The following is a 22,733-nucleotide window of genomic DNA, read 5'->3' as shown; positions in this document are numbered from 1 at the left end:
ATACATCTATTATAAGGTTGTAAGAATGCAACAACATAAGGAAAACCCAGCATATCCAACTGCTTACAAGTCTCTGGAAGTACTAAATATATATGAAGATGCTAGAGGATAAATCTTCACCAGGAGAGAAAATTTTATTTGTGTTTATGTCTTTACACATATATGAAAATGAGCACACACACATTTATATTTTCATAATGTTCAGAAATTTAATTATTCTTGCAAAATAAACAACTGCTATTGGCTAACTTTGTAACAAGGCTTTTTTAGTTTGCTTTTTTGTTGTTGTTTTAAACATGTACAGTACTGGTAATGTTAAAATTGCACGTTCCACACCGTGGGTTGACCTCATGCAAGAGTCTGAGGGAAGAGACCACATGCAAAGGAAAGCCCAAAGAGCACCTGTTTCTAAATATGCACACACCCTATGCATGTTGAGACTCAAACTTTAATGCTTCATAGTAGTTTCATTAACTCACAACTCACTACTGCTGGACATAGGGAACTTTGTTGTGACCTGTCGAGCTGGTCAACATGGCATGCACTGACATATAAAAGAAACAGTGAGACAGAAGCTTCATTTAAACATCAATAAAGAAAATTAATGGCTATAATATCAGATAACATACAGGTCAGTCCATGTCCGGAAGTCTTGCCTATCACTTCAGTTCAACTTTGGTAGCTACTGTTGTTTCTCCTTGTAGGTTCTGAGCTATACAAACATAGTTTCCCACATCTATGTCTTCAAAATCCTCAACAAGAAGAACACTCTTTGAGATTCTTGTAGTATGTCCAATTCCTCTGTTTATCAGTCTCCAGAAGTTTTGAATAATCACAGGCCTCTCAGACTGTTTAAAAACAAAACACAAACAACCCACCCACATAAAATAGGTGATTCTGAAAAGTGTATTGAGTGACACCACCCTATCACCCTGAAGCAAGAGGTTGGAGAGTAGGAGCCTGTATCCAAAAGTCAGCCCTAAGTGAGAGAACTGAAGGTGTCTGGCAGTTGCAGCACCATTCCTGCATTAAATATTGATGTACCAATAAGCTATGCCAAATAAGGATAATACAGTGGCTCTTCAAGCACAGGCACTGTGTATCTTTAGATCAGAGATGGGCTTGCCAAAGCTCTGCCTGGAGCCTGTGTGTAAGCTCAGTTTTAGGCCACTTACAAAGGCTGAATTTGGGTACCTCATCAAATAGGTGAGGTCTCCTGGGGGAGGTGCCAGGATAGATGTGTGAGCTCATTTTCAGACCTTCAGCATGTCTCAAAAAGAAGGCAGCAGTGGCATGCTTTCAGTCAGAGGTAGCTGACTGAGTTTTAGTTCTCTTTTAGCACAGCAAATAGCTGTAAATCACATGTTGAGAACTAATTCTTCCTCTAGTTTTAGAAAACACTATATTAGAAAACATACAAACTAACAATTCTCAAATACTTCTAAGTTAATCCTCACATTCTGCTTTCCAAAATGTACATGTAACTTCAAAGCCAAAAAGACACATACACCTGCCATGTTTAGATCAAAAAAAACCCGCTTTTTGGGGGGTTTTTTTGTTATTAAATAAAAGGTGTTTTGGGGTTTTTTTTTTTGTTTTTTTGGTCTTTTTAGTTCTGTAAGATAGTTCCCTAATGGACTGGTTATAAGGTCACACTGCCTGGCACCTCAGAAAGTCACAAAATACTGGGTAAGAGAAATTGGCCCACAGATAGACTAAGGCAGTCTCTTTTCTTCCAAAATCCATCAGCTGCTAGTCAGCAGCTTTAAGCACACTGGCTTCTGCTACACCAGTAACTGGGATAAAACTGTGAAAGGTTTCTGCTTGGAAAGAGTCTTCCCTTGCTTCATGAAATGGATGGATTATCCATTTACCAATATGAATGCTACAAGGCTTAAGCTAAATGTAGCAAAAGGGTTAGACACTTAAGCAAAGCTACAATCTCACACTTGCAAAATGACCAGTACAAAGGCAGCTGCCAGTCTTCTGAATTTAGGGTTGAGTCACAGTGCAGTCAGGGAATGCCGTATCAGCTTTAAAAAAATACATAAAAATTCTTGGCTGTAAATTTCATAGAAATTCTTAAACTTTTAAAAGTAATTAAGCCACTTAGCAAAGCCCTACCTCCTGTTCCAAGCCTCAAAATTAAGTGCTACCTGCAATCAAGTACTATTGCACACTTTATTCAAGTCTAAGTTAGTTCTTAAATATAGCAAGTGGAACTTCCTTGACCCTACTGAAAGTGAATGTAAAGGCTGTGCAAGGTGGACCCTGTTTGCATGGTTGGGCTCTTGCTAGTCCATTTTTCCTCCAACTACTTGCCTTCTGCTTTGAAGCCTGTTGCACAGAATCAGATTAAGGGTGGATCTGTATGCATTCACAGCAGGTGAAGAGCAAATGCAATTGTCAGGGAGTGGCAAGGGAAAACAAGAAAAAAAAAACAACTGAGTGGAAAAAAAGAAGAGGGAGAGGTTAGTGACTACAGAGATGAAATAAGGGTCTCCACAATGCAGCGTACCTAGGAACAAGGCAGGGATTAATCTGCTGCTTCTGCTCAGGAATCGAGCAGTAGGGGAGAGCCCAGCTGCTGGGTGGCGTGGGGTGGGACAAAACTATCACTGAGCTCCCAGCACTGAAAGCAGCAGCATGAATGGAAACATCCAGTGAATCTTAGAACCATGTCGGTCCTTTTTCTTGCATGAAAGGTCTGTATGACCAGCAACACTGATGGTCCTGTCTCTTCTCCCTCCACCCCCTTTTTTCTTTGCAGTATGTGAACATTCTCAATAAATGTTAAAGTCTCCAACAAAGCACACTGTGCTTCTACTCTGACATTTACTTCATCCTTTTGTTGGGGCAGAAACCCAAACACAACTCTCCCCTCCCTATCCCCAGGCACAGCTGGAGCTGAGATTGTTTATTCCAGTGGATAAGCACATCAGCCTTTTCCAGGGCAGATTCAGGCCACAGGCCAAAGCCTCTCTCACCCCCGTAGGTGGGTGCAGTGAGAGGTGTCCTCTGCTAATTGCGCATGTGCCCTGCACTGAAGCTCTAGTATCCATAGCAAACAAGGGAGATAATCTGCATGCTTTAGCTGTTTATATTCAGTGCTAGAGGTGTAAACGTGTACATGCCAGCATGCACCAGGTGCTGTAAAACCACTGGGAGCAGCTGGGCCAATAATAGCCAGCAAACCAGGCTGGGGGCAGCCTGGGAAAGATGAAAAACTAGGGCGGATTCTAATGAGATACACACTTTCGGAAGGCCAAGCTGAGTCTAGAATTTAATTCCTTTAATTGTTCTTAGTAATTACAGTTAGTTACAAAAGACAAAAATGGGGTTTGTCCAGCCAGTTATTACAGTCTAATAAACAGATATCAAGGGAAGCTGAACAAAAGAAACCAAAAAAAACAACACAAGACAAAAAATGGAAAACCGTATTAATCAACAAAGCTAATGTGATCAAGCAGGGGCATTTCTTCCCTTCCAGAAAAGGAAGGCTGGAGGGGGATAGAGGGAGTGAAAGGACAAACTAACATCTAAGCAAGGAGCTGGTTCTACACTCCCAGTGCTCTCACCAGTAGTTCAAATCCCTTTTGTGTTTACTTGCTCTCTCACTGTTGTCCCCCTGAGGACACACACACCTTCCTGTCTGAATGGCTACTGCAAACTTCTGCAGCAGACTTGCATTTCCTGAGGCCTAGTAAGCACTGAACTCAAATCACTCTTTAAGCAATTATCTCTGCCGTTAAATTACTTACTTCTCTGCTCTCCCAAGGACACCAGTGCTGATAAAAGAATCTTACTAGCAAGCTCCATACTGTCCTTTGACAACCCAGCACCAGAAGAGTGGGCAAATAGGATGCAATGCCAACCCTCCAGTCATAGAAGATCCCTTTTCCCTGGTGAAGGGTTCCATCCTCCAGCAATCCTTCCTCTGCTCCTTGTCTGCTTAGGATAAACAGCAATAGGGATGAGGCTGATGAAGAAATGAGCTCTGCTGTAACAGGTGAAGGTGGTTAGTGGGAAAAGAAAAGGGATGCTCAATGATGCTAGTCAGATACATCTTATTTTGTGCAAGAAAGACACCACGGATTCACTCTGGGTTTCCTGTGGATTCTTTCAGATGAGGCTGGGCAGAAGCATACTCTGCTTCTGGATATGGGCAAGCTTAAAAGTTCTGTGCTGGGATGATTCATGCACCCAAGCTGTGGAGAAGGAAGGAATGTCAAATGCAGACGCATCAGTGGGCCTTGTGGTTTGCCCTAGAACAGCCTCCTGATGCTGGTTGGCTTTGACCTTGTCTGAGGCTTTTTTTGGAAATGCTGCCAGAGGCCAAGTATCACTGGAACGGAAATCTGAGGGAGGAGTGAGCTTTGCTGAATTTGATCTTTACTAACAGGGGTAGAGCTCTCCAGCTTCATCCCTGTGCTACTTCTAGATTCTCAGGGAAAGAGAAGCTGAAGTTCAAAGGGGATATGCTGCCTTCTCCTGCCAGCATGCCTGAACTGGCAAGAGCATTCAAAGTGCTGCCTTTGTGAAGAACAAACCATTTCAGGCAGGGCATACACCTCTTACCTCTTGCCCTGGGTACTGCCACCTGAAGTTCACATCCACATCTGGCTCCCCCAGGACTGTGCAGACAACATGAACTCTGTCACTGAGTCTGGCTCTACTGGATGACACAGCAATTGTGGTTGAGGGCGGGCCCTTGGGAACTGAGACAAAGATAGTGTTTAGAAACAGAAAATTAGCTGCTAAAGTTAAATACACTGATAAAATTCAGAGTCAATTTTTGACTCAGTTTGCTTAATGCAACAGGTGTTTTACACCTGCAACTTTCCCCTCTAAACTGGGAAACTTGCTTGAATTTAAACCTGATAAATGTTTTATCACATATACTTTTGATCAAGATTTTCAAACTCTGATTGCATTACTTACTTTACTTTTTAAAAATTATTTTCTTAATGTCAGCAGAAGAGTCAGTTTAAGCATAGAGAAAACTGCACTTTACCTTCCACATACAGTAGGTGATATTTGATGGAAATCTGAGGTGCTCCCTGTGACTCTGCTTTGCAGTAGACAATACCTTTATGATCAGGAGTAGGGTGCTGGAAGACAAAACCCTTTTTTGCATCATAAATAATACCAGTTCCATCTATTTCAATTTCTTCTGCTGGAAATTCCCTGTGTAGAGTCACTTTTGCTGAAGGAGTAGTAACACGGCATGGGATGACTGCAGGTTTATCTGGGTTCAGGTAGACAATCTCAAAGTAACTGGGAGTAGGTACAAAAAGTTCCTCTTTGTCTGTGCAGAAGAGTTGACATAATTACAGAAATATTTACATACAAGAGAAAATAGCTGTGAGCAACATTTAAAACAAAAAGCTTTGGCTTAATTTTTAATATGCACCACGAAAGAAAAAAGAATATTGCTTGCATTAAAAAACATTAAATTGAAACTAAAAATGAAGTATTTTTTTAATCTTAAGAAAATCTTTGGAATGTCTTTTAGTAAGCTTCCAAATACTTATCTGGATCCCATCACCACTGGTAAGATAAGGACTACTAGAAAAAGATATCTTTGAAGCTACAGACTTTTTATACCTATGCTTTTAGGCAAAATGTTTGATTTACTGTCCTAAATAGATGAAACATTTAGTGCCCTTAGAATTGCAGTTAAGGAATATTTCCATAATTGGCATGCTTCTTGGAAATATAAATCTGAAATTCCTCTTTCTAGCATGAGCATTTACATAATAACTTGATGAGAAGTTTATTCCAGCCTTTCTAAAGGAATGTATCCTAAAAACATTAAGCACTTCTGTCTCATGGTCCAATTTAGCTCCAAAATGTAGTGCAAACAATCCTATCTCAACATTTTGTACTAAAACATTTTCTTGCCACGAATACTTTAGCTCTAGTGAGGCATCAAAGGTTGTTTTACTATTCAGAATGGTTTCCAGAAGAAAAAATGAATCATTTGATTTCAGCTCTGTTGTACCAAGTAGCAGCAAACTGTGCACAGGCTCTGGGGGACATCACATGTACTTGAAGAGTGTTTTGCCTCTTAACATGCTATAATGACTCCTCAGAGAAACTGTGGCCTTACCAAGGTCAGCAAGGTCAAGATCTTTAAGGCAGTGCACGTAACTGGAATAAAGTGGCAGTGGGGGAGAGTCCATGGGGCCATCTGAATGCCGTGACAAAATGAATCTTCTGCACAGATTTATTTTCTTTATCAAGACATGTTTTCAAGAATTAAAACATTTTTTATTTGTTTCGTAGAAAATCCTCAGAAAGTGTGTTATTATTTTCTAAGGTTTGTGCTTTTCATTACATTATGCATTACTCTGGGTACACATTTCACATAATCTATAGGGAAAATGGACTCAAAAAATCACACAAAGCAAGTAATTTTCTGCCCACCAGCACTGTCTTCCTTAACGTCCACTAAAAATAGATGAAAACTGTGGGAGTAAAATCTCAACAGTGAAACCACTGATGTAGCTTTCTTCCTGTCTCACCATTAATAATCCCCCAGTCAGTGAATTACCTGTGAAAAAGATGTACGTTGACCCTGTTTTGGTCTCATCCTTCCTGCATTTGTTACCATTGCACAGCTGAAGCCAGCAGCTGTATTCACCTGTGTCTGCTGCCGTGGAGTTTGCAAGGATCAGCTGACTATACCTGTCAAGCTGCTTTATGCTGTGGAAAAATAAAAACAGATGTATTTCCTTGTTCATTTCTGTCAGCTCATTTCCACTTCTGGTTTTTTTATTCCTTCTCTGTAAAACTGACCCACTTTTCACTTTCAGACCTCTGTTGTAAATTCCCCTTTTGCTCCAGCAGAGACTGTTTACGTGAGTAGTTTTACTGATTTTAACTACATATGAGAGCTTGCAAGCTTTTGTCTTGTACAGTTCATTTTTGGATTCCTTCAAGTCTCCGTTTTGAAAATGGGCTGCAACCGTTCTAGGCAATATGTTCATCTATGTTTTGTCCCAGTTTGTCCATGCACAGCCCTTTCCTTCATTCTACAAGGCAACCCACATGCATCTCAGTCCTTTTTAAATACTGTAGCAGTGCTTTGATAGTATCTAACAAAGATAATTCACAAGTAGGTAGTAGCAGATACTCTACAGGAAGTTTGTTTAATAATTTGTGCCTGCTGTCAGTGTGAATGCTTTACCAATCTTTAACATACTGGTCAAAGTTTCCACTTGGAAAGAGCTGCCATCTCAGCTTGGATTTGTCCTGCAAGTTAAATCATTTTGCATCACCTACGCCTCTGCTCTAAGTCACCTCACTGGAGTTTCCTCCTCATCCCTCGGCTATTTTAGAGCATGACCCTGAGAACAGCTGGAGGTGTAGTGGCACTGCCGTCATGTAACTACACAAAATTCAGCCTGTGTGATTATTTCAGACTTCATTTGCTTTTTTTTTTCTTTTCTTCTCCTGAATTTCCCAGGCACCTCTCTCAGTGGATTGACATTTGTAAATGTGCAAATATTTATAAACATGTAGACGTATACATAGATACTGACAATTTTTCTACGGGGTAAAGGTCCTATCTTATGAAACACAGCAGCTAGTATCATCTTTTTCTTTTTTCTATATATTTTAAGGTTTACTTTCCTGGCTCTTTCTGGCAGACAGATGGTGTTGTGGTTGGCAGTCTGCTGGGTTGACTTTTGATGGATTGCAAAAGCAATGGCCTGAGAGTACCAATTCTCAGGGAACCCTGTCAGCACAGCCATGTGCCAGTAGTGATGTACTCTGCTGCTGCTCTGACCCTTAAAAACGTTCTTTTCAACCACTGCCTTTCATGGTTGTGCATCAAGGTCATGAAGGGTTCCCTCTTTCCTTTGAGAGACATTGAGTTACAAGGTAGTTTCTTTTCTAACCAAGTCAGGAATGATTTATCCAAGTTTAGGCATTTGATAATAAATTTCTTTGTACTGTTTTAAATGGGATTTGGACAAATACACAGCTTGCATGAAATATGAACAGCTCTCATACTCATTCAACTGTGGGTTTTTCAAATATTTATTATCCTCCTAATTCTTATTAATGTGGCAGTTATTCTGTGAGGCAGATACCCAACTGAATCACTTCTTTTTGGGATTAGCAACTTTGAAGAAATTTTTATCCTCTAAAACACCTCATCACTGAGTAACAGCAGTACTATAAACATGCCTGTGTGCGCTGTGTTCTCTAAATGCTCTGTTTTCCTTAACTCTCCATTGCAGGCAGAATAACTCTGTAAACCAAGGCTGCCACTTCAGCTGCATGTGCTTCCCAAAAGTTCTGACTCCCCAGGTGTTCTGCTAGCAGTCTGCACAACTACCAGCCATCACAAGCAGCAATTCACATAACCCAACATTCAGCCTTCAGTCAGACCAGCAGCTTAGAGATAAAAGCACACCAAATACACACCTCAAACAGAGATAACTGAGAAGGACCTTTTCCATTTAAGCCCTCAGACACCGCTAGTACATGGATCCACCACAGGGCAGTTTTGAGGCCTGCCTCAATAAACAGGCAAATCATGTTTCCTATCCACTAATGCACTTGTCCTACACAACCTTGCCTGATTCCACTTTTTAGAATAATGTAATTATGGTGCAGTAGCCTTTCCATTTTTAATAAATACACTACCTTACATTATAAATTATCTTCAGTTTTTGGATAATGTTTGAGCGATTCCTATTTGTGCAAGAGAACAACAGGAAGAAAAGATAAATCCAAAACATGTCCTAGTCTGTATTATTACTATTTAGTTTCACAGTTCACATTTCACAGGCTATATGACTACCTCAGAATAAAATGTTTTCCAAGGACCAAATGTCAACAATACAGAGAAACCATTATGCCAGAACACTTTTGCCTCCAATCACTAATGCAGACACTGAGCTATAGCTTGAAATTCTAATAGATAGAAAAATAAGGTCAGAGTTAATTAATTATTGTACAGTGTGTTCTTCTTAACTGAGAACAAGCTATCCAGTAATCAATGGAAATAACCTAGCAAGGTAGTCATCCACAAACATGCACTAAAAAAACCTGGCAACTGAGAGTGGAAGTGTTGAAACTTGAGATATGACCATATTAAGCAGACAAAACAGGCCATATAAAGTAAATTATAAATGGTAAATCCAACAGCTGACCAATATTTCCAGGATAATTTATTATTTCATTAATATTTTAAATGCTGGGAAGTCTGACACAGAAGCCAAAATTTTCCTGTGTTGTAGATGTCACAAAGTAAAAATGTTGTATACACCAACATTACCAGACTGTTTAAAGAAACTAGAAAAGTAGCCCAAAATCTTATTCCATACATTTATCTTATTAAACTGTAGATATTTACAGTTCAGAAGATTTTTGCCAGAACACTGAGCCACATTTAGAAGCTAAAATACATATATATATATACATATATATATAAAGACAGTATACATAGCATCACTCAAAGAGCATTTACCAAACTCTTCTCCAGCAGCTGCATTCATACCAACAAAAGAGAGCTTATCTCAAATATACGCTCACTAGGACAGGAACATAACATCTCACTGTTTTACACAACAAAAAAATCCTTAGCTTTCAGACTTCAAAGCACAAGCAGCAAAATTAAATTCAGTTATACACATGAGCACAACAGATGTCCCACTAAGCCTGTGGGAGTCTGCATTCAGTGAAAGCAGTCTAATTTCAGTCTAATTTTGCCTCCTAAAACATCCAGTTTCCTCAATTTTTGTGAGAGTGCTCCTGTCCAGACACCCTCTGCTCACAAGAATGTACATGTGATGCATGTCCAGCTGTTTGCCCCAGCTTCTTCCATTAGAGCAGCTCCATTTCATGTGAGTTCTCTTATCAGACAAAGTTAAATGCAGCTGGTCTTCAGCAGGGGAGAGACCCATGCTGCAATCAAGCAGCACAGAAACTGTGTGAAGTCACACTGCCTTCATCTAGAGCAGCTTTCTGCTATAAAGCTTTAGTAAAGGGAGAATGTGCCTGCCCTTATTTTTATTTTCATCCCTCTCATATGTTGTAGATCCAGTTTCTGGGTGAGCCTCCAGTCATTAATTTGTTATTCGCAGTCTTACAAAACAGCATTCCAGCCCTTCCGTACTGGGGGTGCAAGAGCAACCCCTGACTCTTAAAGCCATCAATGTTTTTGGCTAGTTCAGCCAGCACACAAAGTTTTCAGACAAGAAGTACTCATGTGCTGAACAAAGAAATTGAGCATTACAGATAACAGGCTAGTTCTGAAGCAAGCCTGTGTGTGTCCTTGAGCTGGGAGCACGTTTGCATGATTCGAGCTTTCTCCCAGAGTTGTATGGCATGCTAGAGTCTCTAAAGCTAAGTAAATTATTTCAGTGTGTACTGTTACATACTCCAGTTAGAACAGCGGAAAGGCAGAATTTCTGCTCCATCTCAGCAGGAAGCAGCCAAAGAGTCCTCCTCCTCCTTTCACTCGGCATCTCTCCCTCCCTCAGATATGATAATTTTAGCATCTGTAACAGCTCCAGACCTATTAAAAACTGAGACTCTCTAGTACAGCAAGCAAAATATTTTATTTACCAGGTTGTAAAGTATGGCTACAAGGACAAATTCAATGAAAGCATAGCCACTAATACTAGAGAAATGGCTTTTCTAATTAAAATCTTCCTCTTTTGGAAAGGCATATTGTCCCCCAGGTTGCTGTATTCACCTTACCATCTGAGTGAGTTAAAAATGTGGTAAGCATAGCATGGAGGCAAAACATCTAGCTTTTATCCCTACTTCTTCTTGCAACCACCCATAGAAAATACATTACATTGATGCTAAATTTAACTAGTTGCAAACCAAAATGCCACAGTAGTTGAATTTGCAAATCCCTTCTATTATTTAATGGAAAACTAGGAATTGGATGCCTGAGCATCTGTTTCTATAAGGACATTAAAATGAACAGAAGAATTGTAGTCATTAGTCTCCAGCAACTGGACCATTGTCAGTTTTGTCACCATTGTCCCTCCTCCTCTTCACTTTTCCTCTGGCACACCAACCCACTCCTTCTTCATTTTCCATTACCTCCTCATGGCCCCATCACTTCCCCCTGCTGCTGCCATCAATTCTGGTTTGCACCCATGCCCCAACTCCAGCAAGACCCGCATGGAAATCGAAGGTAAAAAAGCCCAGCCCAGTTAATTAGCTTGGGTTTTGCCCCACACCTTACTAACTGGTAATGAAGGGATTACCTTATTCTTGGTCTTTAAGTACCCAAAAAATGTTAGAAGATACTGGCCATATATCTAGATGATTAAACAATTTCTGCTATAGGTTATTATTGCTAAGAATTTCCCCCTCTGCCCTATATTCATCATTTTGTTTTAAAATAATGAAAGTAATATATTAATAAAATTTTTTAAATTGCCTATTGCAGTTGATGCTTGGTGCGTGGTCTTGCATGTGCCACAAGGAAGATCTAAGCTCCTCTTGAAAGACCATACCTTTGCTAACCTTTTCTGGTGCCAGTTCACTTACGAACACTGCCAACTGAGCTAAGTAGATGGTACCTTTATGGTACTTCCAGTTAAACTCCATCAAAGCTTTCTAAAACCACAGAACACAAATTTAAAATTTCACATTCTATAGAGCAGACTTTAATTCATACGCACCTATTAGCACTACAGCAAAGACCTTGAGATAATTACCAAAGCCATCCTGAAAATGTGATGAAAATGTAACTGCACAGGATTCTGTGGTCAATATCTCCATAAATTATTACTATTCTGTGACTCTGAAATCTGCTTCTAATCTAGGTTTTCAATTTCTCTAGTTAATTTTAGGATCTCCTGCTTGCATTCAAAACTGTTGATTTAGTCAAACACAGCCTTACTGCTTCAATAACTTATTTCAAAAGTCATGACTATTATATTTCAATACAGATCCTTAAGTATATGCCTTACATACTTCTAAAGGAAAAGATATACTTAGGCAAGTTATATCCACCCACTCAAAATGTTTTGTTTTGTGTGGCGTTACTAGCCTTTGTTGTATGGTTAAATTACTACTGTTAACTTGACTGAGAACCGAAATGTAAATTGCTGAGGCAACAAGATCCCAAACTCCTTCAAACTGGAAAACAGAAAACTACACAATGATGACACATGTATTTTTTTTGTTTTCCCAAACTATCTCATTTTCTTGTATTTTGTTCCATATGCATCAACAGAGAATACTTTAATTTTGCATGAGAGGAATAGACAGCCAAATAACCAATTAAGAAGCATTCAGATTTCTCTCCAAAAACTCTGAATACTTGGCCTGCCTTCTTCAATGCCAGATGCTGATACTCAGATAACATGGCGTGGAGGTCTACAGGACCAAACCATGTCAGCAACCTATTTGCAAGTGCACAAAATTAAGACAGACTTGAGAACGACAACCACCACCATGTATGCACACACTCCCTGTTGATTTGCACATCCAGCTCTGGCTTGCTGGGCCGCCAGGTCTGTACGGCAGCTAATAAACGCCACCTACTGAAAGAAACCTGGATAGAACAGTATTCCCTACAAAAGAGTAAGCAGTAGCAGTTTAAATCGGCCACAAGATCTTTTGAGAGATACTCTTTCGATAAGCCCACAGCAGGAACCGGCTTGCTGCCGTAACTTACTGTGGCAGAAGCCTTGCACTCAGAGTTCTTGAGCTCCTCAGCCAACAAGGAACAAGCATATAATTGCACAGAGAACTGGCTCATGAACTACAGGAGGATGTGCTAGAGATCACAGCGTGTAACTGCCATTCATCAACACTCCTCTTGGGAAAGAGAAGTGGAGTATCTGAAATATTAATTAACTGGGAGTGATTTTAAGGTAACATCACACCTGTAAGTGAAATAGATCAGAGATTTACATAATCTGAGTTAGTTAGAGAGCATACACACTTGTACTTAGGAACAGAAGGAAAAGAGAAGCTGATATCTTGACTCATCTCTGTGCCCTTCTCACCTAATAATCCAAGAAAAGCTCCATACAATTATTTCTTCAGGTATCACTCACAGTGCTTCACTGTCTCCATAAAACGGCCAGTGAAAACAAACACTACTCAGGGCAAAATGCCTGTGGAAGACATCCTTAAGCTTCTTATATACCCCTCTTCTTTCTAATACAGGACCAAATTATTACATTTAATCTACATTTAGCTATGTGTACTATCCTGAAAAACCAGGAGGGAAAACAGTGTATGGAGTCTCAGAAAAGATGTTCAGAGCAACAGGACACTCAGATGGTGGGGCAAAAAAAAAGGAGGGAGCTCTCTTCTTCCTGCTCTAACATATCTTTATATGGTTTTCATTAACATGTCTCCTCTAGATGAAAGAAAAAGCTTTTCTTGATTTAAAGTGACAATCTTCAGCATTAAACTCTGACACAACACAAGCCCTGCAACTCCCTTTTGCACACAAAGGCAACTCTGAACCACTACTCTCACTTGCTCCTTAGCATGGAGGCTGGTGTATTTTTTGCTAGTTAAGAGATGTGGGTTTGAGTCTCTTCAGGAAATTAACCTTACTACCTCATGTGGTAGCCATATTAGCAACCAGTACAGCCTAACAGGAGCAGGTCCCTGTAGAGCAACAGGGGCTCACAGATTTTGAGTGTTTTACTTTGGACCAACCCTAAGGTGTTCCCTGTTTGTGGTTAGAGCACAATGGTGAACATCATCTGTATTTTAGATTCATCTGAAGGAAATACAGTTCACATACTGTAAGACTATCTCACAGCACAAATCACAAGGCTGTAACTGGTGATGACTAAAAGTTGCTCATCCTTTTTGCTGACACTAAAAACTATTAGATAGAGCATCTTGATTGTAAAAATATAAATAAACAAACACCAGTGGTGCTGAAAGCAGTAGGGGGAAAAAAGTTCTGGATTTTTCCTGCAAAAAATGAAAAATAGCTTACCTGAGTCTGGAGTCTTTAAAGGTGTCTAAATATGAAGGGTAGTTCCAAGTAACATTACTCCCCTTACATCGCAGTTCTATGCTTTGTCCTGCAGTCAGGCTTAAAGTGGCAGCTAGTTTCTGGACATGACCTTTATCCATCACCTGTGTCAGTATGGACTGGGACTTCAAAGAGGAGTCCGCAGATTCTCTCTCCTTCGTTTTGGGAGTCTTGGGTTTTAGTTTCTTGTTAACAGGCTTAATTTTATTTTCCCCAGGTTCTTTTGGACGCTTACTCTTCGCAGGCTGTCCAATAACTAGTAAAATAAAGAAAACAAGGCAATGTTTATATAGTCTTTTTGGAAAAAAAAATCTTCCCTATTACCCCAGAGAGTAACTGAAGTTTTGTTCTTCCTAGAAAAGATGCATAAAACTTAGTAAGAGTTAATTTCCCTAAGTTTTTGAAGTCTGTCATGACCCATTTTCCTGGGGAAAAAGGAAAAAAAAAAAGAGCTTTCAACAACATGTGGAAAATCTATACTTATATAAACAGAGAAATATGCAAGGTATGAAAACTTTGCAGATGGTAAGGGAAAGAAATACAGCACTTCTATCTCCAGCCACTTTTGTCATTTGTACCTCCTGGCACTGCCATGCAGTACTCAATGCCACACAAGCTCTCCAAATTCATTGCACGCGCTCATCAGTTCTGCATAACCTCTTCAAACACCATGCCACCATAAGGGACACATGAAGAACTGACAAATGTAGAACTTCACTACAATTTATAAAATACTGACGGTGATGCAGTTTTCTTCATTTACAGTAATTACTGAAATGCAAATGACACTTAAGTCACTTGAAGTTGACTTGTTTAAGTCATCACTTCTCCATAAGAGCCATTTATTTTGACAGTCCAGATGAAGACAAAATCTTATTCAGAGACAAACAGAAATTTCATTATCTCCTAGAGACAACAGGGAAGCACAGTTGCCTTTACAAACAAAGAAAACAGAAAGAAAAAGTGAGGTGTCTCAAATACTAGAAGAAATTTTTAAGCAATTTAAAAATTCCAACTTTAACTGACATCAGGAAGCACAATTCTTTGGTGAGACAAGCCTAAAACTACTTTTGCTAGACACCAGAAACTCCACTAGCTGTGCCCGACAGCTAATTCTTGTTTTCCACATGGAAACACTGAGGTATTTCATTGTACAAATCAATCAACAAGCTCCCTCTGGAATGAAAAACAGCCCTGCTGTATACTCAGCATGAATTAAAACTGATACTGGCTGCCAGTATGAACAGCAGGACTTCCAGATTCTTGCCACTGATGGCTCCTGGGACACTCCTCAAACCCCAGCAGGATACCTTGCACTGCGTCAGCTTTGACTTCTCCAAGTCCAGGCTGAGGTACAACACATTTTTTTTTAAAAGGCATGGTGCCTAGTGAGCACGAATTTAAAAATCAGGAAGTTGTAGCATTTTTTCCTTGCATTTCATTAGAAAGGCTACAGTGGGTCAGGCCAAAATTATTTGCACTTACACCACCTAGTGTCAGATGCCAATCAGGGAACAGGGTAACCAACTCTGCTCCATTGATACTACTCACCTAAGATTCCAAGAACCTTTAGCTCAAGGAGTCTGTGAACCACAGTTGTCATCATTTCATTGTGCTTGGCTGTTTTTTGGGATGCTTTTTTGTATTTTTTTATTATATTGTCCTTGGGTGTTTTCCTTCATTAATTTCTGTGGTCAGTTTTCAAAATTACACAAATTACACATAAATACTAGAGGCCTTATAGTTTCTGTATTAAATGAATAAATATCCATGTTTCACCAACAACATTCTCTCCAGCACATACACTTTTACAAAACTTGAGTGGTTCTGACTCATATTCTTTCCAGACTGACAAGTCCTACTCTGTATAATTGTTCCTGTAAAGAATTTGCATCTTACAACAGTTCCGCTACACCACATTTGGGTGACGACAAGAACACAAAAGCAGACTGTACACCAGGTTCAAGGTATGCTCAAATCCAGTTCTACATATTAATAGTGTCTTCTTTCCTGTCTAGAACAGCTCATTACTTTTCAAGACAGCACTATTAGGAGGTGACTTTCTTTAAAATAATCAAGTGTAATTCCAAGATCACTTTCCTAAGTAGGAACTATTGGTTAATAATTCCTAAGTAGAAACTCATCAAGGTATATATGAAGGGAGAACAATTTGTGTTACTTAGCATCTACCAGCACAAAATCTGAAGTCCTATTTTCCCTGCCCAGTCTTTCAAAATTGAGAGATCATTCTACAACTCTTTACTGACAAGTTTTCTTTGAACAGATACTTAAACATGCTGAAAAGCATGTGCCTTACAAGATCCCAGTTAAATTCAACTGGATAAAAGCAATTCTATCCATACTGCAAAAAGACTAACTCCTACTCTTTATTTCCTATTAGTTATTGTTTCGTGAGAGGTCTTCCCTTGTCTCACAGCACCTTGGTTCCCAAGGAATCTTTTACAACAGGTTTAATAAAAGCCTTTGGGAATCCAAATACATCAACCAATTCATCCATGGCCAAACTCTCAGAAAAAGTCCTCAGAGAACCTCAGCAGATATGAAAAACAGAAAACACTTCTCAAGGGAAAAAAAAAAAAGGCAGTCATGCCAAAACCACACTGACTTTTCTGCAATTCATGCCTGTTTATTCATGAGTTCAGTTTACAGAATACAGATATCTGGTTTTGTACCTCTACCTCCCTCAAATATCGTAAAATACTGGGATATTTCCACTTCCCTGGAAAGGTATAATTATATCATATGATACAGTGGTACGCAGTGATATCGCAGAATCAATTCAGTTGGAAAAGACCTCTGAGATCATCAAGTCCAACCTTTGACCAAAACCCACCATGTCAATTATACCACAGCACTAAGTGCCATCCAGTCTTTACTTAAACACCTCCAGGGACGGTGATTCCACCACCTCCCTTGGCAGTTCATTCCAATGTTTGATCACATCTACTGTGAAGAAATTCCTCCTAATGTCCAACCTGAACCTCCCTTGGACCAGCCTGAGGCTCTGTCCTCTCATCCTGTCACTGGTTACCTGGAAGAAGAGGCCAAGCCCCACCTTGCTACCACCTCCTTTCAGGCAGTTGTAGAGTGGTAAAGTCACCACTGAGCCTCCTCTTCTGCAGGCTAAGCAACCCCAGCTCTCTCAGCTGCTCCTCATAAGACTTACCCTCGAGACCCTTCACCAGCTTCACTGCCCTTCTCTGGAAAAAGATGCTAAGTTATGACAAGCTATGCACTTGGGTTAAGGCTTCACCAATTTCAGGTTCAAATTTCTCTTACACCTCAGGTGTATACCATAAAATCATGGCACTTAAACAGTTTCTGTTGCTGATTTTCTCTAACACCGATTCCTTTGGCATATTAATGAGATGTCCTCTAATGATTCTCCCCATAGAGAAGAATTCTGTCTCAGAGTCTGCTGTTGTAGTGTTTTGTAGGATATTGCACTCTAAGTTTCTTCTATGCTTATGTCACCATTTTCCATTAAAATGTCTCTAAGCACCTCCATAGTGAACATGGGTGCACACAGATAAATTTTTAGATTTTACTTTCTATAGATGCTCTTTCTTATCCCTCATTCCTGACAGCCATAAAACTCTGCAGCCATGTCTCCCTGCCCCACCACAGTACATCTGAGGAAGAAAAAGGATTTATGGCTGGTTTTATCCTTTTTAAAGCTGTTTCTCAAACTCTTTTTGTCTGCTTTATTCTGGTTTTTATATTTAACCCATATGTGAGTTAAGGTGCCTCCTCCTCTTATGTAATTCCCCCTCCCAAAATTAAATACATCAGTGGTTTCTTTGTCTTTTATTATTCCTGCAAGAATATTAAAACTACAGTCTGGCTGTTCCACAGCAACATCTGAATCCAATTACCTGAGTACTGCTCCAGATCAAGTCAAGAATTGCTGCTCTTCTCAGGGGCTCTCTGAGTAGCAGCTCTAAATCATTATCTGTGGCATCTAAACAATTGCATTCTGCACCACACCCCGATGTGTGCGACCCAGCCCATGTGAGGGGAAGTTATTCTTCTTTTTGCTTTTCTATCCAGTCCTTGCTGCCCCTCTGATTATCCTTAGCAGACCAGTCATTACACATTGGGTGGTCAGTTACCCTTCTCCACAGGGCTGGTATTTCAGTCCAGATGACTTCTACCATCAAAACCCACCAGGAAACAGGTTTAACACTAAAGTTTTCTTCAACACGTACTGCCACTTCTCCCTTGGGTAAGCTATTCCATCTTAGTGAAATTCCATCACACTACTGTGCCCATGACATCCACCAATGGGCCTGATAAGCCTTTTAAATAAGCATTCCCATCAAACTGGCCACTCCAGTTCCTTGTTGAACTTTCCAGAATAGTCTGTAGCAGCACAAAAGCTTTGGTTCAGCCATCCTTTTTCATTTTTTTTTCCCCCATTGAACCCTACTGAATTTGTTCAAACTACTCTTTGACATTTCCACTACTTTCTGCCAACGTTGATCCTGACACTATTTCAAAGGCACATGGATCCTGCAACCTCACCCCTATGAAATGCTTCATCCCATACTGTGTGCTCTGCCACACCTGACATTCTGCCTTTAAGAAACTGTTAAAGACTCCTCTATGAAAGCTTTTCAATTTTAAGTGCCAGAAGCCTGGTTTTGATTTTCTCAAGACGAAGTTTTTTCTCTCCACACAAGCTCCCTCTGTTCCATGTTTCTGCAGTTCAGTGAGTCTGAACACTTTCCTCCTATACCACATTCCCAGCTGCTCCGTGAGACCCTTGTCTGCCTGACCTTGTATTTCCCTCCAGGTGACAGCAGGGGCATTTCAGGAAGCACCATCAGAGGAGATTTTATCTTCCTACACAGAAAACCTGGTTCTGCCTCTGTTGCACCTCCCAGAGAGGTGAGTTTCCAAGCAAGCCGTGGCCATGCTCCTTCCCAACACTCACTTAATAAGTCTGCACAGATATCTACTGACACCACCACTTCTGTGCCCCACAATCCTATCTTATGTCATAGCTGAATTAAGTCTTTCTATGCCAGATAACTAAATTAACTGCTATAGTATCACCTAAGGTAAAGAGGACACACAATCAAATCCTTCCAGGAACACAGAAACCATCACCAAGAGTCCTCCATTTCCTTATCCAATCTGCAAGACTTTCCCAAGAAAGGGAACAAAGTCAGCTAGCCCATTTATGCAAGCACATGAATATGCCACATTTGGGATATTTTACCGTCTCACTAGAGGAATGCACAGAGCCCTCACTGTTGTAATAACGTTGCACTGTTTAATGTTGCACTGCTTGAGCACAACAGCACTCCTTATTAAAAATATAATAAAATTAAGACTTAGAAAAATATTCATTGAGAAAATGCCTCATTTCTACCTCTGATCAGCTCCTAATGTCAGTTCTAAGAGGCACTGTACTTATTTCAGCTGCACCAGTACAGTCAGGGTCCCTGCTAACTCATCATGCCAAAGCAGGAGACTATGCCTCCCTGCCACAGAAACACATCATGCAGCACTTCTGCTCCTGGTTCACAGTATGTGTCTCATCCTTTAATGTTTGTCTGCCCCTTGTTCTCACAAATGTCACACACAAAACAATTTCAAAATGGGTATTAGTTATACAATCCTAAAGAGCATTCATTTTTTATTTGAGACATCACCTACAAACACAAGCACATTCCACTGGTCTCACAGCTGCACAGGTTATAACTCGACTAGGCCCCTGATCTTCAAGTGTCAGCCTGGAGAATCTGAGAAGCAGAGTGGGAGCAAGGTCTCCCACAAGTACAAAGGAATCAGGTTCACTGTTCACCAGACATACCCATCCCACAAGGCAAGGCCCCATGCTACATCTTGGCATCATCAGAGACTGAAAAAATTCTCAATTAATACTGATAAATTCTTCCTTGAGAAGAAAATAAATTGCAAGGTTACCATAAATTAAATTTTTAAAAATTAATTAATTAATTAATTGTGAGGTTACCATAAAGTATAATTAACCAGTGGGATTACTGTGTGAGGAAAGAGTCTTTGTGATTACAAGTAATGTAACAGAACAAGCAGGACACAACATTTGTGGAACTTCGAACAAAAAGGCAATCATCCAAACACATTGCCAATCTGGAGGGGCATATTTCATTAGTTCATAAATTAATATAAGATAAATTAGGAATACTATTTTGAAATTACAATACCTATATTAGGACTTCTACATTTAGCTTTAGACAAGAAACTCTTATTAAATATGCCAGATAACTTTCTCCCATTGCTAAGCTTCTGGATGGCAGAGAGGGAAGCACCCAGTCAAACCTCAGTATAAGCATGACAAACTGACAAAAAAATAGACTTGGGAAATCTTTTGCCCAAGTTACAACTCATTTCTTACTCTGTACTTTTATTGTCTACTTCTCAAATGGAAAACACTTTTCTTGATGTGGTATACCCACAGACCAGATCTTTCAGCAGAAATCCTCTCCCACATCACTCTGATCCACAGTGCAATTCCTCTGCATGTAGTTATGAGAAAAACCAGGCTGGAAAAGGCTTCTGGAGTCCCTTCCCATCTCTGTTCAGCTGCTCTGAGCCTTGTCCAGTTGAGCTTTGACTTTCTCAAAGGCTGGAGACTCTACAGCCTCCTCTGACAAATTCTTTTTATGCTTAACAGCTCTCAGAGTAGAGGATTTTTTATGTTCTTACGAGAATGTTTTCCTTATGACCTCCTGAAGTACTTGTGGTAAATGCTTCGCTGCCTTCACCACTCACCTAAGAGCCTGCCTCCCATTTCTCTACAAACCCTCCCACGGGCTACATAGGCCTTGATCCCCAAGCCCTTCCATGGTGAAAAACAATGGAATTATTTTTTTATCGTTTATACTGAATAAGTATTAATAAGTTCATTCACATTTTTCTAGAGGGAAAGAGCCTCTCTTTTGCCTAGTTGAAGTCTACATGAGTCAAGAGCTAGTTATGAATGTCCCTTCCCAAAAACTTGCCTTTCCCCACCAAGACCTTCTCACAGCCTGAAGCGGAGTTAGGAGTCAAGCTCGAATCAATCGAACAACGATGCACAAAACCAACAAGTTTTTTGGTTGTTTTCTAAATCCGGGCACCACGTCCTGCACTGTCCCACGTCCAGCGCTGTCCCTCCTCAGGCGCCACACGGGATTGGACGCGGACTCAAAACGTTTTACCCCACAGAGCGCGGGCAGGAGCAGCCGGGGCTGCCGCGAACGCCTCTCCCCTAAACCCGAACCCACATTTTCGCCGGAAGGCTTCGGCGACTTGCTGGCCGCACACGATGCGAGCAACCCGCCTTCCCTCCGCCTCTGCCCAGCGGGACGGGAGCCCCGCCGCCGCCCCCTCCCGTGATGGCTCCCGCTCCTGTCCCGGGGACTGTCGGGCCGCCGGGTACGACTGGGAAAGGGAAGCCCGCAGCGCCTCGCAAAGGGGGGGGACCCGTCGGGGCGGCGGCTCACCGTGTGGCAGCGCTTCCTGCAGCAGCAGCAGGCTGAGGAGCACCCACAGCCGCATGGCGGGAGCTGCCCGGGCGCGGCGGCGGCGGGGCGGGCGGGGCGGGCGGGGCGGCCCCGGGGCGCCTCGGCGGGGAGGGGCCGGGGCTGGGCCGCTCCCGCCGTCACCCGCCCGTCCTCGGGGGACACGCTGTGTGCGGAGCGGAGCTGCAGCCCCGGTACGTTCGGGGACACCCGGGAAGGCCGTTCTTGAACCAGCTCGTCGGTGACAGCTGCCGCTCGCCATACGAGGCTCTGCACAAGTCCGGCTGCTGGCTGCCCTGGGTGGGCAGAGTGGAGCAGCGAGAGCCGCCCAGGCTGTATCACAGGTGCCCCCAGGGCTGCACGTCGGGCACTGAACAGTGCTGGCCTAAGACAGCAAAAGTACATTTTTACGTCAAACTGTTGCACTCGTACCAGTCTGCCGCCGCAAGAGATTCCCAATAGCTTAGGAAAAGCTACCTCGCAGTGGAAAATAGAGCAGGTCTGTCTCTGGTCCAACCTGAGGCTCCATAGGCCGTGAGAGAGTTCCGTGGATGCCTGTGTGAAGCACATTGAGAGGGTGCAGGTAGCTCTTTGCTGCTAGCAAAGAGATGAACGTGATAAACTTGATGTTTGCTGCATGTATGTTTCTGCCCACAATGAGCTGTAAAAAGCCATTCCTTGAAATTTGAGGGTTTATGTAGATACAAAAATGCTGCTAGCAAGGATTTTCTTGCTATTTTCTAAGTCCGTGAGAGACTTTTCTCTCTCACAGAAGAGGTAGCAGAGTTCTGTAAACAACCAAACACCTGCAGCCTTGAAAAGTCTTGTTTATGGTACAGTAGAAAAATATTTTGACAATGGGTGTTTTAGGATTTTAGCCAATCACCCCCAAGGGGTGGCTGATCCTTGGCCAATTAGACTATGAAGAAAAAAGTCTATAAAAGAGTTTGTAAAATAATTAAATAAATCAATCTTGCTGCACAATTCCTGCCTGCTGGATCTTCTCTCCTCCTCCTCCCTATGGCTGAGGGACACGGTGATATACCCTAGGGCCTAGGCTTGTGGTAATAGGTTTACTTGGAGGAGAAGGGAGAGGAAAATACAACTGGAGAGGCCATAAAGGTAGATGCAACGCAAGATGAAGACACTGGACTGGAAGGGGGGCAGAATAACAGCTGTCAGAGATCACAGGCAGACCCTGTAGTAGACACAACTACAGTTCAGTA

The 22,733-nt window shown here is 41.3% G+C and overlaps 1 protein-coding gene across 2 annotated transcripts; it reads right to left on the bottom strand.

Moving 5' to 3' along the window:
• Nucleotides 1–109: 109 nt before the first annotated feature.
• PDGFRL (platelet derived growth factor receptor like) lies at nt 110–21,580 on the bottom strand. Of its 2 annotated transcripts, none has more exons than XM_032110175.1 (6): nt 21,490–21,580; nt 13,955–14,249; nt 6,557–6,708; nt 5,015–5,308; nt 4,579–4,718; nt 110–848 (listed from the first exon to the last, which is right to left on the bottom strand). In XM_032110175.1, the coding sequence occupies exons 1-6, from the start codon at nt 21,542–21,544 to the stop codon at nt 660–662; spliced, it is 1,125 nt and encodes a 374-aa protein (XP_031966066.1). In that variant the 5' UTR covers nt 21,545–21,580; the 3' UTR covers nt 110–659. The 2 variants fall into 2 exon arrangements, with proteins under 2 accessions (XP_031966066.1, XP_031966067.1); XM_032110176.1 differs by lacking the exon at nt 110–848 and adding an exon at nt 1,590–3,948.
• Between the last annotated feature and the right edge of the window lie 1,153 nt (nt 21,581–22,733).

Source organism: Corvus moneduloides, chromosome 5, assembly GCF_009650955.1.
Source record: "Corvus moneduloides isolate bCorMon1 chromosome 5, bCorMon1.pri, whole genome shotgun sequence".
NCBI classification, from domain to species: Eukaryota; Metazoa; Chordata; class Aves; order Passeriformes; family Corvidae; genus Corvus; species Corvus moneduloides.
This window is presented reverse-complemented; position numbering and strand designations above follow the sequence as displayed.

What these genes read in the sequence shown, in the direction of transcription:
- PDGFRL (XM_032110175.1), bottom strand. Translation starts at nt 21,544, where the DNA reads ATGCGGCTGTGGGTGCTCCTCAGCCTGCTGCTGCTGCAGGAAGCGCTG. An exon ending in TCACCTACTGTATGTGGAAG is followed by an intron (nt 4,719 to 5,014) that starts GTAAAGTGCAGT and finishes TCTTTGTCTCAG; the next exon opens with TTCCCAAGGGCCCGCCCTCA. An exon ending in GGCAGTACCCAGGGCAAGAG is followed by an intron (nt 849 to 4,578) that starts GTAAGAGGTGTA and finishes GTTTTTAAACAG; the next exon opens with TCTGAGAGGCCTGTGATTAT.